At 38.5% G+C, this 16,698-nt stretch overlaps 2 protein-coding genes and 1 pseudogene across 2 annotated transcripts in view; 1 reads left to right on the forward strand and 2 right to left on the reverse strand.

Moving 5' to 3' along the window:
- Window positions 1-16,698, forward strand: part of LOC122645799 (cytochrome P450 CYP82D47-like) — a 51,496-nt gene that overhangs the window by 30,813 nt on the left and 3,985 nt on the right. The window lies entirely within an intron of this gene.
- Window positions 8,146-10,486, reverse strand: LOC122645307 (xanthotoxin 5-hydroxylase CYP82C2-like). The gene is made up of 4 exons (XM_043838623.1): window positions 10,416-10,486; window positions 10,203-10,302; window positions 8,717-8,965; window positions 8,146-8,259 (listed from the first exon to the last, which is right to left on the reverse strand). Exons 1-4 carry the CDS (start codon window positions 10,484-10,486, stop codon window positions 8,146-8,148), a joined length of 534 nt encoding a protein of 177 aa, XP_043694558.1.
- Window positions 12,782-15,524, reverse strand: LOC122645309 (annotated as a pseudogene).

A 16,698-nucleotide genomic window follows, 5' to 3' on the forward strand; every position in this document is an offset into this window, starting at 1 on the left:
CTGTTTGCAATTTTTAAGGTAAGAATTCATTCTCACGCCCTTGTTATGATATCAAAACGGTCCATTCTCATTGTGTCATATGGACAAATGATGTGGCTATTTTGAATTATTCTTTTGTCTCCCCTATCTAATTGCCCAATAGGACTTTAGCTGGGTAAGGGACACCGAGCTTGGGGAGGATGATAATAGGTCCATAAAGGGTAGACCTCAGCCATGAGATATGGGCATGCCACAAAAGGGTCCCTCTCTGTCCAGTAATAGTGAAGTTATACACATAAGATTGGCCTGTTTGAATAGGGCACTGGGTTGCATATGCTGGTCCATCTGCCCATTATACACATAAGTTGTCGAATTCCATGCCTGTTCCAATTTAAACCATTTTAATTCTCAGTAAAGAAGATAGCTAAATTGAGTGAGTTGGAGAAAGAGAGAATGTTATATATATAGCTTTTAATTTAGTCCTTACCAATGCAAGGATTGCAAGCTAATATTGTTCTGGACATGGTAAATGCTACATTTTGATATTTATAAGTTGATTAATTCGTGGCTTTCTTTAATTAAGATTTTCTTAATTTTCATGTGTCATTGGCATTAAAACCAGAACTTGATTTGAAGATGTTTTGTTGAAGTAATATGGTTATTGGTGCTAAAACTTTAACTTAACATGATCATCCCTTCTCTCTCATTTTTTTTTTACTGATCAGAGATATGGATGAACATTGGATTTTTAAACTATTTCATACATCACTAACCTTGAAATACTCTTTACCTTTATTTGAATGGACATCCTGTGAGTATATAGAACCTTCTTAGGGGGCCTAAATAAACATTAACCACAGAAACAGGGGATTCCTCTGTTAATGGACAGAACTAAGCAGAATAGATCAGCTAAAACTAAGAGAAGTACTTGGCTTCAACAAGTATGTGTCGTCTTCGTCTTCACCTTCCATTCCAAGGTGTGAAGCTTCATATAAACTCATCAGTCCTCTTATGTCTTCACTTGATTCTTGTTTGAACTGTCCCTCCTTGTCCTTGAAGGTCTCAAAGACATCCATTCCAAGTTCACCCAGAATTCGCCTAATGACTCTTCAAGTTTCTCAATGTGTTTGACCTGAATTCCAGCCTACAATAGTGAAAAGCAAGAAGAGTATTAAATTAGTTGTTGGACCCCAAAAAATAAATATTATTAAACATAAAGTCGCCCCATTTCTTGGAGAAACTAATTAAGAATTAATGTTCAATTCTTACCATATTGACATCATTACTACTGGTATAATGAAAGAATAGCATGAGGTTCCCTTCCTCTTATTTATCTTCCCTATTTCCATTGGTCTTCATTGAGATTGAGGCAGTACAAAGTTCAGTCATGAATTACATACCTGTTATGTGATGAAAGAATAGCATGAGGTTCCCTTTTTCCTTTTTCCTTTTTTTTTTTTTAAAGTTAGATGCATTCATGTTGACTCTATTTATTTTCCATTTTGATGAGATCATAACTCACCTGTTGAATTCCTATTTGGAAATCTTGCTTGTTGCAAAGATTCATTTCATTGCGACACTCTTGCTGTATTTCTGTTTTAGACCTTTGCTCATTTCATTCTTCATGTGAAGATTCATGCTACTGTGACTTTTTTTTGTTGTATTTCTGTTTTGGATCTCTACTTAATGGGTCTTTAGCTCAAATTGGTAGAGCATTTGGAACATGAGCATGCTCATGTTCCAAGGGGATGGTGGTTCGAATCCACCAAGATCCTTTTTATTTAACTGTTCATAGTATAGTCAGTTATAGCACTAATCCACACAAAAACCCAATATTAATGGTTTTTTTTAATTTGACATATTTTTATAATTATTTTGGTTCTGTTAATGAGATATTTTAATTTTATGCTAAGGTTGGTAAGAGAGAAAATGATTTTACAAGTATTTTTTGGTATAATTTAGAAGGAAATGGCATTATTGAAATTAATATCAAATTTGAAAGAACAGGTTTTACCAAACACCATTTTCGTTCTGAACCCGTTCTTGAAACCGTTACCAAACGGTCATTTTCGGTCTCAGAATGCCGTTCTAGACCAAGAACGCAAAAGAACGTTTCTAATCAAGAACGGGTGTTCTTCGTTTAGACCGTTACCAAACGCAGCCTTAGAGTGCGTTTGGTAACGTTTAGAACAGCGTTCTGAACAGTTCTTTTGTTCAAAAAGAACAAAAAAACATGAAAAAGTGTTTGGCTTTGCGGTTCGTTTTTTCATTATTTTAAAACGAACCAGAGGTCTTGAGCACCAAAAGAACGTTCTTTGCAGACCGTCTCAGCTGCAAAGAACAAGAACGACTCGCGATAGAGAAAACCCATGATTTTCGAGACAAATCACGAAATATCTCTCGCTCTGCTAGCACCAAGTTTGGAGACGACGAAGGGAGGACTCCTTGCTCTGCAGCCTTAGGTGAGATCTCTCACTTTCTCTCGCTTTCTCTCCCTCTCTATCTCTCGCATGCTCTGCCTCCCTCACGCGCTATTTCCCTCTCTCTGTTTCTCTCCCTCCCTCTCTATCTCTTGCACTCTCTCCATCTCTCTCTCGCTCTTTCCCTCTCTCTGTCTCTGTCTCTCTCCCTCTCATACTCTCCCTCACTGTCTCTGTGTCGTTCTCTCGCTCTTTTCCTCTCTCTGTCTCTGTCTCTCCCTCTCACTATCTCTGTGTCGATATTTCTGTGATGATTGATCCAATTTGGCTGATTTAACACCCTGTGGTCCCCTGTGGTAAGTCTGTTTTAGGGCTGTTTTCTGAACTGAATTGATCCCCATCTGAGAGAGATCTGTCCATCAACTTAGGGCAGGGTTTTAGGGCTGTTTTCTGATTTTTTTTTTTTTTTTTTAATTTGTATTTGTTATAAATATCTATTTGGTTAGTTTTAATTTAATGTGGATGAATTGCTTGGTTTCTTCCATGAGGGCCCTCCGGATCTGAAGTGGGTAAAGCGAATTCCTCAGACAGATGAGGGATTATGTGGATTTTCATAAAAAATGCTCTAATCTGGAAGTTTGTCTCAGTTCGATGGTTTTGTTTGGATGGATAGAATGGTCTGCACGTTGGGATAGATTTATTAGTTTTCTAATGTGTTTTTGATGATTTCCTTTGGTAGATATAAAGTAGTCCCCCCCCCCCCAACAACAAGTTGTTGTTACTACAGTTTGTTCTTGATTTTCTTCTTGTTTTTCTGAATTATCTGAACTTCTAGGGGCTGGTAGTGAGTTTGGATTTTTGGAGCACCTTGTGGTGAACCTTTTGCTTTTTTTTTTTTTTTTTTTTTGGGGATATATGCCTTCTTTTGTCTGTTGAAAATAGGGGTGAATGGCATTGTACATGCCGGGAAATTTTTTGGCGGTTAATAGTCTGTTCAGCCCATTTCGAATCCATTCACATTCTTTGATGAGTTGAAGTAAGTTTAGAAGCTATTTTGGCTAATGGGTATCAGTAACTTCCCATGTCAAGTCTGCCTTTTTGGTTTGGGTTTTGGAAAAGAAGAATTATCTAAAATTTAATAGTATCTCCCAATATGTAGGATCATGTGTTTGTGTTGATGGAGTGGTGGTTGCATTCTTTCTAGTTGCTTTTATGAGGTGATGCTTACGTTCTCTAAATGGATTGATCTATTTAGCCTTTTTCAGCGTTGGGGTGGGTTTGCATTTTGAGTGAAAATGAGTGAAAGTGAGTGAAAGAGAGAGAGTTTTTTTCTTACATTTGTTGAATATTTGGGAGTGAAAAAGGGTGGTCTGGTTTGAAGAAATGGGAGAGATGCCTTTTCTGTTCAATTCCTTTTTTTGTCCCCACTGAATGTATTCCTTTTTGGTTCACTGCTGTTGGAATCTCAGAAATGTAAAATAATAACTTGCTTAATTATGGGTGGTTGCCAACAGAGTAGGTGCATTTGTTTGATTGTTTTCATGCCTGTATATGATAAATGCTACATTTTGATATTTATAAGTTGATTAATTTGTGGCTTACTTTAATTAAGATTTTCTTAATTTTCATGTGTCATTGGCATTAAAACCAGAACTTGATTTGAAGATGCTTTGTTGAAGTAAATATGGTTATTGGTGCTAAAACTTTAACTTAACATGATCATCCCTTCTCTCAATTTTTTTTTACTGATCAGAGATATGGATGAACATTGGATTTTTAAACTATTCCATACATCACTAACCTTGAAATACTCTTTACCTTTGTTTGAATGGACATCCTGTGAGTATATAGAACCTTCTTAGGGGGTCTAAATAAACATTAACCACAGAAACAGGGGATTCCTCTGTTAATGGACAGAACTAAGCATAATAGATCAGCTAAAACTGAGCAGAATCAAGTAGTGTGTCTTCTTCGTCTTCACCTTGATTGATGATAACTTTAGCTAGTTTACTTCTTAGATTGGACAGCAACCCTTTTCCCCTGTTGTATAACTCATTGAGTAGATTTTATTATACCAAAATGGGCAAAAGCTGATTTACAGTCTAAATTAGGGACTTGTTTTGATAAATTTATATATTCTATATGCTATTAATCTGTTTGGTAAATGATGTACATGGTTGCTGCATAATGAATGTATATGCCTCTCCTGAATTTTTGCAAATGAACACCAAAAAGAGTGGTTTAGTGCTCATGATCAAAATGGATTATTCATTCTTCCATACCTGCATAGACCTTGTTAGATCTATATGATAACAGATCAATCAAGGGTCTTTCCCTTTGAACAATTGCTGCCTTTAAACCTGCATAGCTTTGGAGAAGATATGGAAGATGAGATCTCTTTTCCTTCTTGTGAATGAATGTATTCATAACTTCCCTCCTGGATTTTCATTTTTTATTTTTTTTTTCAAGTTAGATGCATTCATGTTGACTCTATTTATTTCCCATTTTGATGAGATCATAACTCACCTGCTGAATTCCTATTTGGAAATCTTGCTTGTTAACTTTCTCATGCAAAGATTCATTTCATTGCGACTCTCTTGCTGTATTTCTGTTTTAGGCCTTTGCTCATTTCATTCCTCATGTGAAGATTCATGCTACTGTGATTTTTTTTGTTGTATTTTTGTTTTGGATCTCTAGTTTTTTTTTTTTTGCTAATGGTCAGCAATGTATTGATAGTAAAAAGTAAGATAATTACAATAGAGGCAACAGCCCTTAGCTGCTACTCAACCTTTCAAGTCTCAGAAATAGGAAACAAAATTCTAAGATTTACAGCATGATTCTATGGTGCTGTCAAAATCTGTAGTGTGGTCGGCCCAGCGCCTCCCAATTTACAGCATTTAATATGAAGCTTGGAGATGCATCCCAGGGATGATTCGCCTTGATCTTGCAGCATGATTTGCTAGGGAATCTGCCGGAGCATTTCCTTCTCTGAAACAATGTGTGATGCGCCATTGGATGGTTTGAAGGAATTTTTGTGCCTTCCACCATTCCTGTAGAAAGTTCCATGGTAGGTTTGCAGAGAGAATTGCTGTCACCACTGATGCAGAATCGCTCTCCACCCATAGCCTGTTTGCATTTAACATTTGTGCTTCTTTGATTCCTATAAAAAAGGCCGATAGTTCTGCATTGAAATTAGTTCCAACGCCTTGATATGAAGCAAAAGCTCTAATCATAGCACTAAGATGGTTGCGAATGAGACCCCCCGCCCTTGAAGATCCTGGGTTCCCTAGCGAGGAGCCATCAATGTTGAGTTTCCACCATCCAAAAGGTGGCTGCCTCCATGTAACTTCCACAATTCGTTTGGTCGGAGCGTTGGAGATGTGTACTTTGAGTGATTTCGCTAAGACCAATTCCTGAACAGATTTGATTTGGATACTTGATATTCGAGAACGATCTGTCACTTCTCTGAGGCATTTCATCACTACTTGTTTTGGATCTCTAATTAATGGGTCTTTAGCTCAAATTGGTAGAGCACTTGGAACATGCTCATGTTCCAAGGGGATGGTGGTTCGAATCCACCAAGACCCTTTTTATTCAACTATTCATAGTATAGTCAGTTATGACACCAATCCACATAATAACCTAATATTAATGGTATTTTTGTAATTTGACATATTTTTATAATTATTTTGGTTATGTTAATGAGAGATTTTAATTTTATGCTAAGGTTGGTAAGAGAGAAACTGATTTTACAAGTATTTTCTTGGTATAATTTAGAAGGAAATGGCATTATTGTAATTAATATCAAAATTGAAAGAACATGTTTTACCAAACACCATTTTCGTTCTGAACTCATTCTTGAGACCGTTACCAAACGGTCATTTTCGGTCTCAGAACATTGTTCTAGACCAAGAACGCAAAAGAACGTTTCTAGTCAAGAATGGACGTTCTTTGTTCAGACCGTTACCAAACGCAGCCTAAGATGTCAACACTGCTCATTTGTGTTGTTCTAATAAAATGATTTTAAATTTAAAATCAATGATGTATGTTGTCCAAGTGGGAGATTACAGTGCATCCTTTTTTTGTCGTGGCCTAACATATTCCTTATTTTGGTTTTCAAATCAATTTAGTAAAGTGTTTAACTATTGTTGGGAGTAAGTCTGTTCAGTCCAATATTGGGAAGTGATCCAATATTGGGTTATTGGGTTTTATTTGACCCACCTTAATTAGTATGCATATTTATGGATGACTGTGGACCTAATTATAATATTGTTTATTGGAGTAATATACACCCTAATCAAAACATCTTGGTAACAAATGAGACTTTAAACATCCAATTGTGCAGATCATCACATATGAGAAGATATAGGACTAATCACGTCAAAAAGCGTGTAACCTTACCGACTTGGACAATATAGTATAAAAGTGTGGTATAAAAATTACATGCAGTAGTGATCAATATACCAATTTCTAAATTGCTCCAGGTTTGATCAGAAGAATTCAATTTGGAACTAATTCAAAATGTCTCATAAACAATAGGTGTCTACCCAAAACGCATTTGCTTCACCAAAAGAAGCCCATTAGGACTGGTTCGAAATATAAAAAATCACTAGCATAAGTCTTCAATCTAAAAGAGGTAGTCTTCGATCAAAAGGAGGCATTACTCAAGAATAAAGTGCATTTAGTATAAAAAAATACATGAGTTACAAAAGAAGGTGAATACACCACGATGCCTTAGTTATAGAAAAAGACACAGAAAAAATAATCAAATGTATCCACATAATAAATAAATGGCCATAACTTGAATAATGCTTAAATATAATCAAGACTAAAATAAACAAAGTGTCTCCCTACGACATTCTTGGAAAGTTGGCTTTCAGTGCAGTGATTTATCATATCTGGTAGGAAAGAAACAAAAGAAGACAAACATCCTCCTCTCATACCATTGAGGAGAGCTGGGACACAATCTCTTTTGAGATTAGAAATAAAATTCTTCATAATTGTGTTGCCTGCACTGACACTCAAAGGGATAGGCATCTTGCCGCTTTGTCGGACCTCTCCATTTTTCTCCCCACCCCCTAGTTTTGTTGTATCATAAACATCTTTTTTTATGGTTGTTTTTACCCCTCCCCTATTTTGGTGCATCCCCCATTTTTGCAAGTTGCTTTGGTCCCCCCCCCCCTTTTTTTCTTGGGCCCTATTAAGCTGTACGTGGCTTCATTATGTGTTGATTTGCTTGGGTCTTTTCTCTTAGTTAACCTTCTTGGCTCTTGCCCTGTGTTTCTTTTCCTTTTTTTAATACATATATTTTATTCACCCAAAAATTTAAAAAAAAAAAAATGATATGAAATCAGTTGCAATCGATAACATCAATAGGAAAACTTTCACTAACAAAAAACATCTAAGAATTTAACTAATCCCAAATTAATTACTTGCTCCGAATTGTTTTTTGGTATCAATCCCTTAATAGATTAACAATCATACTATCTATAGTAATGTGTTCTCTATGATTCTTGAACTTTTTCTTATTTAAACAAGGAAACCCTTTAATCTGTTGACTTTAATTATATCTAAGCTCTCACCCAAAAAAAAAAATTATATCTAAGCTGATGGATTTGGGATATCTTTAATCACAATTTGTTTTACTTACAAATAGGAATTAGTTTACTAATGTCCCAGATAATAATTTATAAAGAGTAATTCACTTTCTTCATGAATCACTTGTTAACCACCCTACAATAATACTTTACTCATAAAGATGGGAAGAGAGTCGAGGACTGAGGAGGACTTCCAATGGCATTTCCTTGGGCAATGTCAGACCTGTACCTTCAGTCATGTCCACAGGTTCATCAAAAGGTATCTGCAACACGAACCCATGAAGCAAGCGGGCAAGCATCATGTGCATGGTTTGAAGAGCAAACGAGATTCCCGGGCAAGATCTCCTACCCGACCCGAATGGAATCAATTCAAAATTCTTACCCAAGACATCCACATCTACATGGCTTGTTAGAAATCTTTCTGGATTAAATTCCAAGGAGTTAACTCCTCTCAGGTTCCCTGCCCGATCAGGTTTGTAGATTCCTCTTATAAGGGGCCGAAAATGACGATCGCACCCCCTGCCCGAACACATTGATCTAGTGGGATGATGTCGTCATTTCTACCGTCCTGATGAGAGGAACCTATGAACCTGACCGAACAGGAACCTGAGAGGAGGAAAATTCAAATTCCAATGGGTTTGCCCATATGTTGGGGTCTCGATGTATTTTCCAAGCATTCACTATCACTCTTGTCCCTGTTGGGATTCTAAAGCCACCAACCTTACAATCTTCTATGGCTTCATGGGGTAACAGAAGAGGAGCCACAGGGTATAGGCGGAGTGTTTCCTTAACAATTGCATGGAGATATGGAAGGTTAATAATGTCTTTCTCATCCACATTCCTATCCTTGCCGACTTGCTTGTCTATTTCTTCTTGAGACTTTTTGAGCACTTGTTTATTGTTCAGTAGCAAAGAAAGAGCCCATGACAAGGATGTCGCGGTGGTGTCTGTGGCAGCTAAGATCAACATCTGCATAATAGAATAGTCGTTAATTATCATATTAGATAGGATTGTCTCTACAAATGTATTTCATGAGAGAGAGAGAGAGAGAAAATATTTTTCGCAAGCAATTCAAAAATATTCAGGACTGTATATATAATAGATGGGAAGTGGTTTTCTGTTGCGGAGTACTGTCGTACGCCACACTCTCATGTGTCTATTTCTCTCATCCTCAAAACACCGGAGGCAGAGGTTTCCTCAATAGAGTTCTTATTCCAAGAATCTTGTAAGGAAAAAAGAAAGTTTTCAAGCTGTGTGGCCCCTACACTAGTGTGGGGACCAATGAGAGTGTATGAGGGCATTCAACATGAGTTATATTTTTCATTTCAAGGGGGATTGAGGAGGTAATTTTGCCCTAACTGTGTCTAGGCGCAAGCTTCGCACAGCCTGGCAACCTTCTTTTTCCTTGATTTATTTTATTAAGGAGAAGAAAGGATGTCAGGCCACGTAGTGTATTCTAGCACCTACCTGTGTCTATCTCTCTCCTCCCTTTAATGAAATAACGTAACTACCCCTTACTGTGAGAGAGAGAGATTGACACAGAGAATCATTAGTGTACACTACATAGCCTGGTAGGGAGCTCAATCTCATTTTTAAAATATGAAAACAAAAGATCAAAGTCCATGAATCTCTATGTCACATATGGTAATCAAATTCAACACTAGATAATAGAAGAGCTGATTCAAACATGATTTGAAAGGGATGGATGAGGAGGATAAAGAGAATGGAATCTCTCCACAAATGTGTCAGATGCCAACACCTCACATTATCTCTTGTAGATCTTGTTACCAGAGATAATTTTCTTTGAATTTTGCTATTTTACTGATTAAAATGAAAGAAAAACAATAATTAAACAAAAGGAAATATATAAATCCATGCATAGTCAGTTCCGACTAATCTCTCTATCCTGCTTAGAAAAATAAAGTTGTATACATTCATTACCATCTATTGGTTTTAATATAATTAAGGATAGATGCTTGATATAAAGAACAACAATTGGTATTAGAGTCAAGATCACACATGACCAGCATAGCAAATCTCACTAGGATTAAAATGGTAAAAAAGGAAAATATCTACCATTTTTGAATCACTTTTACAGTAGTAGTGGCCTTGACAACAGTATCACTACTACGGTGGTAACCTTGAAATTGAGAATCCTCCTCAAAGATCGTCAACATCAAATCCATGAAGTCTTGCCCGCCATCACCATGATCATCAGCCTTCTCTGCAGATGCTCTTGAAGCCAGCTCTCAGCAATCACATCCAACTCCCTGGCGATCCTCTTCATAGCCCTAATTTCCACCCCTCTGAAATCCATACATTTAAGAAAAGGAATGGCATCTGATGCAACTGAGACCCCAACGTATTTAAAGAACTCAATTATAGTCTTTTGGATCCTTTGGATCTCTTCGTTGTACACTTGTGCTCCTCTCCCACTTCAACCACACTAAAGTAACGTTTTCCAACAACCATCTTGAGAACCACATTCATGGTTAAATAACGAAACAATTGATTTAATTCAACCTTAATTTGATTCCTATTGTTCTTCACCCAAATCCCATGTAAGGCTTTCATACAATTATGAATCTCTCCATATTTGATGTGTTTATTTTGGTTTTCCTTTTGGGGCTTTGGTTTCAGGTTGCTTTGGAGTGGCGAGAGGATTTCTTGTATCCTTGGGCAGGGGTAAGGCGGGTCAAGTCCCCCCCATTCTACTTTGCTTTAATGAGGATTTCTAATAAAGTTTAGGGACTTTCCCGCCGGATCCCAGATAATCTTCGAGTTAAAAAAAAGGGTTTGAGTGATTCAAGCCTACGGTTGGAGAGTAGCTCCAGCACTAACAACTTACGTATCTCACGCCAATAGGATCCATAGGGTGCTAACCCTATCATTGCGTAATCATATGACAAGTAATTAGTAGAAGCAGTTCTTGAACGGCTTGCGAGGGCCTTATCGTTTGTAGTGAAGCAGTCTGATGAACCACAAATCATCCCAACCTATCAGAAGATACCACGCGTCCTAGAACAGCGGGAGATCACCCGGACACCGATCGCATGAGATCCACTGGGGGGCCACCCACACTTGGGCGCCACCCACTAGGGCGTCACCCACACTTGGGTGTCATCCCCCTTGGGCCAATGTTGACTTGTACATCCTTCCCCCTCAGGCCTTATCCATTGAAGAGTTGGGACCTCGACAGGGTGCAAGTACGGGCTGGACTACATGACCACCACGTCGCCAACAAGATACACACCACCACGAAGGCTCCGGGCCCTCACCTATCACTTGCGTAACCTAGATGGACTCAAGCACTAGGGACCCTATCTCCCACGTAGAAGGATCTATCCATCAAGAAGGACAACCCTACTGGGACACTAAGTCTCACGGGAAGACAACCAACCAGGGAGGAGCCCTGCTACTCAGGGACTCTATCCACACCATGGTTCACTCTTCCATCTACGAAGAAGACTCCACATCAACTAGGGACTCTCCACTCTGCCATGCACCGCTATAAAAGAGGAGGTATCTCACACCCTCAACCCATCTTGAATAATCTCTATTCATCTGTTTGCTCAGGAGATCTCACTCTGGCATCGGAGAGCCCTAAGCCGAAACCACACCGGTTCTCTCTGGTGACCCCTTGATCCTTTTGCAGGTGACGGCACTCGCAGGATCGCTCGACGATTTCTTGATGCAACACAGTCCTTGGCCAATTCCCAGTTGCTGATGGCTGGTCTGTGCTTCTCAGCCATGGAAGCAAGCGTTTGGAAAAGAGGCTGAGGAGTTGTTAGTTGAAGGAGGTGGCCGATTATGGGCCATGCTCCGGGTGGTTCTGGTGCCTCCCCTGCCTTTGCGACGATCCATAGATGGTTGAACTTGAAGACTAGTAGAACCAATCACCCAATAGCTAAGGATAGGAACTGGAGGAGCAAATCCATGATTTGTTTTCAGTCTCAGATTGTTAAGGATAAGATGAAGAATAGCATCCGTTCTATATTTAAGATTGCAAACCACTGCAGACATGCAGAGTTGACATAGCAGCCAAGGAAATGGAATAATCACTTCCCCTTTGGATTCTTAAATATACTCTTAAGTTTTAATATTTTCTAAATGAATCTCTAAGACTCCATTTCTAGAAAGAGCATTCCAGATTGTTATCCTCTCAAGTGTAGTGCACAGCCTAGTGCACTGTACTTGAGAATCCAACTATCCACCCAACACTTGAGGATGGGGGTGTCAATTCCAGGCTAGGCCCGGTTAAAGCCCGGCCCGGCCCATCCCGTTTACTAAACATGTCGGGCTTAAGCCTGACACGTTTAGTAAGCGGGCGATCCCAGTGTGTGGTTTTAGCCTGCCAGACATCCGACCAAACCGATTGATTCTAGGCCCAACCTAATCCGTCCGGTTACAACCCGACCTAGCACGACGCTGTTAATCTATTGACTTTATATCAAAGCTGATGGGTTTGGGATATCTTGAATCACAATTTTTTTTGGTTTTTTGGTAAAGATTTAATCACAATTTGATTTGCTTAGAAATAGTAATTAATTTACTACTGTCCCAGAAAATAAAGTCCCCATTACCCTTTTTTAATGATCAAAGATACCTCAAACCGATCATATAACCATCAAAGATAAATAAAATCATAATGTTTATACACACAGAGCAGAAAAGAGAATCTTCATGAACCAGATAGAAAGAACAAAAGAAAAAAAATACAGCATTGGTGGAGACTGGAGAGACTTCACTTTCTTCATGAATTAACCACCCTGCAATATTAATACTTTACTCATAAAGATGGGAAGAGAGTCGAAGACTGAGGAGGACTTCCAATGGCATTTCCTTGGACAATGTCAGACCTGTACCTTCAGTCATGTCCACGGGTTCATCAAAAGGTGTCTTCAACTCGAACCCATGAAGCAAGCGTGCAAGCATCATGTGCATGGTTTGAAGGGCCAGTGAGATTCCCGGGCAAGATCTCCTACCCGACCCGAAGGGAATCAATTCAAAATTCTTACCCACGACATCCACATGTGCATGGTTTGTTAGAAATCTTTCTGGATTAAATTGCAATGGGTTTTCCCATATGTTGGGATCTCGATGTATTTTCCAAACATTCACTAGCAATCGTGTACCTGCTGGGATTCTAAAACCACCAACATTACAATCTTCTATGGCTTCATGGGGTAACATGAGAGGAGCCACAGGGTATAGGCGGAGTGTTTCCTTAACAATTGCATGGAGATATGGAAGGTTATTAATGTCTTTCTCATCCACATTCCTATCCTTGCCCACATGCTTGTCTATTTCTTCTTGAGCCTTTTTGAGCACTTGTTTATTGTTTAGTAGCAAAGAAAGAGCCCATGACAATTCTAGGATGTCGCGGTGGTGTCTGTGGCAGCTAAGATCAACGTCTGCGCGCATAATAAAATATTCGTGAATTATTATAAAAAATGTATCATCCGTATATACATGGGGCCAATGAGAGTGTACAGAGGGCATTCAACAGGAGTGGGATTTTTAATTTCAAGGAGAGGGGGGTTGTCATTTCGCCCTTCTTGTGTCTAGAATCTACATGCGAGCTCCATGCAGCATGACACCTTTTTCCCTAATTTATTTTTATAAGGGAGAAAGAATGATGCCGGTGTACCTCCCTGTGTTTATCTCTTTTCTCCCTTCAATGAAATGACATACCTATACCCCATATTGTGAGAAGAGAGAGACATAGAAGCATTAGCGTACACTACGTAGCCTGACATGGAACTCAATCCTAATTTAAAAATATTAAAATAAAACATCAAAGTCAATGAATTTCAATGTCAGATATGGCAATCAAATTCAATACTTTATAATAGAAAAGCTTATACCAACATGATTTGACTCTATCACAAGGAAATATTAGCACGAAGAAGTAGGGGTGTCAACCGATTGATCTTGGTTGGGACTTAATTGTTCCCTACACAACCGGGGATCAAAATCAAGACCAATATGTAAACATTATATCAATTAATTATGGGCCTAATATATTGGTCTCAGGCCAAACCAAGGAGGAGAAGCTAGCTAGAGTTCTCAAGATGGAAGGAATGGATGAGAAGGACAAAGAGAATGGATCCTCTATACGTATGTTTATCTACACGTACGTGTCAAGTGCCAACACTTGATATAATCTCTTGTAAATATTGCTACAAGAGATAATTTTCTTTGAATTTTTCTATTTTACAGATTAAATAAAAGAAAAAATAATTACAAAAATAAGAAGATATATAAATCCATGCATAGTCAACTCCGACTATTCTTCCTATCTTAAATAAAAATAAAATAAAATTACATCTTTACTACCACCAATTTGTTTTAATATGGTGACAAACGTTTTTTAATCAAAAAAGTTAAGACTAATATTTGATTTTATTGTAACGATAAATGTTTGATTCAAAAGAACAATAATTAGTATCAGAGCAAAGTTCCCAGGTGATCACTGTAGTAGATCTCACTAGGATTGGAATGGTTTAAAGGAAAATATCTAACATCAAAAGTTCAAATTTTTTTTTTGAATCAACTCTTACCGTAGTAGTGGCCTTGACAACAGTATCACGGTGGTAACCGTGGAATTGAGAATCCTCCTCAAGGATCGTCAACATCACATCCATGAAATCTCGCCCACCATCACCATGATCATCAGCCTTCTCTGCAAATTGCCTCTTCTGTCGATGCTCTTGCAGCCAGCTCTCAGCAATCACATCCAACTCCTTGGCGATCCTCTTTATAGCCCTAATTTCCAACCCTTTGAAATCCATCCATTTAAGAAAAGGAATGGCATCTGATGCAACTGAGACCCCAGCGTATTTAAAGAACTCAATTATAGTCTTTTGGATCTCTTTATTGTACTCCTTTCCCACTTCAACCACACTAAAGTAACGTTTTCCAACAACCATCTTGAGAACAACATTCATGGTTAAATAACGAAACAATTGATTCATTTCAACCTTAATTTGATTCTTGTTGTTCTTCACCCAAAGCCCATGTAAGTCTTTCATACAATTATCAATCTCTCCATATTTGATATGTTTGAGTGATTCAAGCCTGCGGTTGGAGAGTAGCTCCAGCACAAACAACTTACGTATCTCGCGCCAATAGGATCCATAGGGTGTAAGCGCTATCATTGCGTAATCATAAGACAAGTAGTCACCAAAAACACTTCTTGGACGGCTTGCAAGGGTCTTATCGTTGGTAGTGAAGCACTCCTTGGCTAATTCCCAGTTACTGATTACAAGTGTTCGATGAACACCAAATCGGACAATAAAGGCTGGTCCGTGCTTCTCAGCCATGGTAGCAAGCGTTCGAAAGAGAGACTGAGAAGTTGATAGTTCACGGAGGTGGCCGATTATGGGCCATGCTCCGGGTGGCTCTGGTGCCTCCCCTGCCTTATTACCCTTTGTGACCATGACGACCCATAGATGGTTGAAGAAGACAATTAAAGCCAATAACCCAACAAATATGGATAGGAACTGGAGGAGCAAATCCATGATTTGATTTGCTTTCAGTCTCAGATTGTAAAACAGAAATGAAGAGAGCATCCATTATATAGCTATGGGCTATGGCCATTGCAGGATTGTTCTTGCTACATGTACGTGGCTGAACCTTAACAAACCACGTTTATTTTTTATTATTTAATGTTAAAAAATAATATGACAAAAACTTAATGAAAACGTAATCTAGGTATTCAACTTTGAATAACCTACGTACCAGTTTTTCCATTTATAAAGGGAGGAGGTATATTAATAAAAATAAAAAGGGCGAGTGATTACCTCTCACATTTACTTACACGATATGTACAAATGATTCATTCTAGCTCACTTCCTGATGCGTAGAGAACAAAGAAAGGTTATGCAGAAGGTTCCAAATTTCCAATTCGACACCTCTACTTCCGCCTGCCCCTACTGTCTTGTGTGCCTCATACACAAGCAAGGCAGAATGTACCGCCTTACCCCTGCCCGAGCGCCTTGCTTGAGCGGGGGTAAGGCGATACTTTCCACCGCGCTTGTGTGTGAGGACACACGGCAGTACCGGGTAGGTGAAAATAGAGGAGTCGGATCCCCAAACTTCAGGTACAAAAATTATTAGTCAATTGTGTCATACGAAACAACTGACGTAATTAGGCAAGGGGTTTTGCAATCCCATATTGGCATGAGGCACGAGGGTAGGTTCTATATATTTATTTTTTAATTGTTGTCTTATTTGACACTTGCAAATTCTATTTTAGGTTGACACTTTACATGTTAACAAAGTGGGAAATTAATCCTCTCAAGTGCAGCCCACTGCACTGTACTTAAGAATCCAATCGTTCACCCAACTCTTAAGATAAAAAGACACATACCATTGCGGCACTGCCATGTTTTTAGGATTGGATTCTTAAGTGTGGTGCACTGGTACTTGAGAGGATGAAAATCCTAATAAGGTGCCATGGGTTTTATCTGTCCACAAAATTAGGCCCTTTCTAAACTGTCTTGCATAAAAACCGCTTCTTGGAATGTAGACTAGAAAACATATCTCCTAAAAAAATGATATGAGTCTTGGACAGCATGAACGACGTCCCCTATGGCATCTAAATGGTTTACATAGTTGTATAACATGGAAGGGTAATGTAATAAATCAATTATTTGATATCTAGGAAATGGCTTGAATTAGTTACATATCAAATTTTA

The sequence above is a fragment of the Telopea speciosissima genome, chromosome 11 (assembly GCF_018873765.1).
Source record: "Telopea speciosissima isolate NSW1024214 ecotype Mountain lineage chromosome 11, Tspe_v1, whole genome shotgun sequence".
Taxonomy (NCBI): domain Eukaryota; kingdom Viridiplantae; phylum Streptophyta; class Magnoliopsida; order Proteales; family Proteaceae; genus Telopea; species Telopea speciosissima.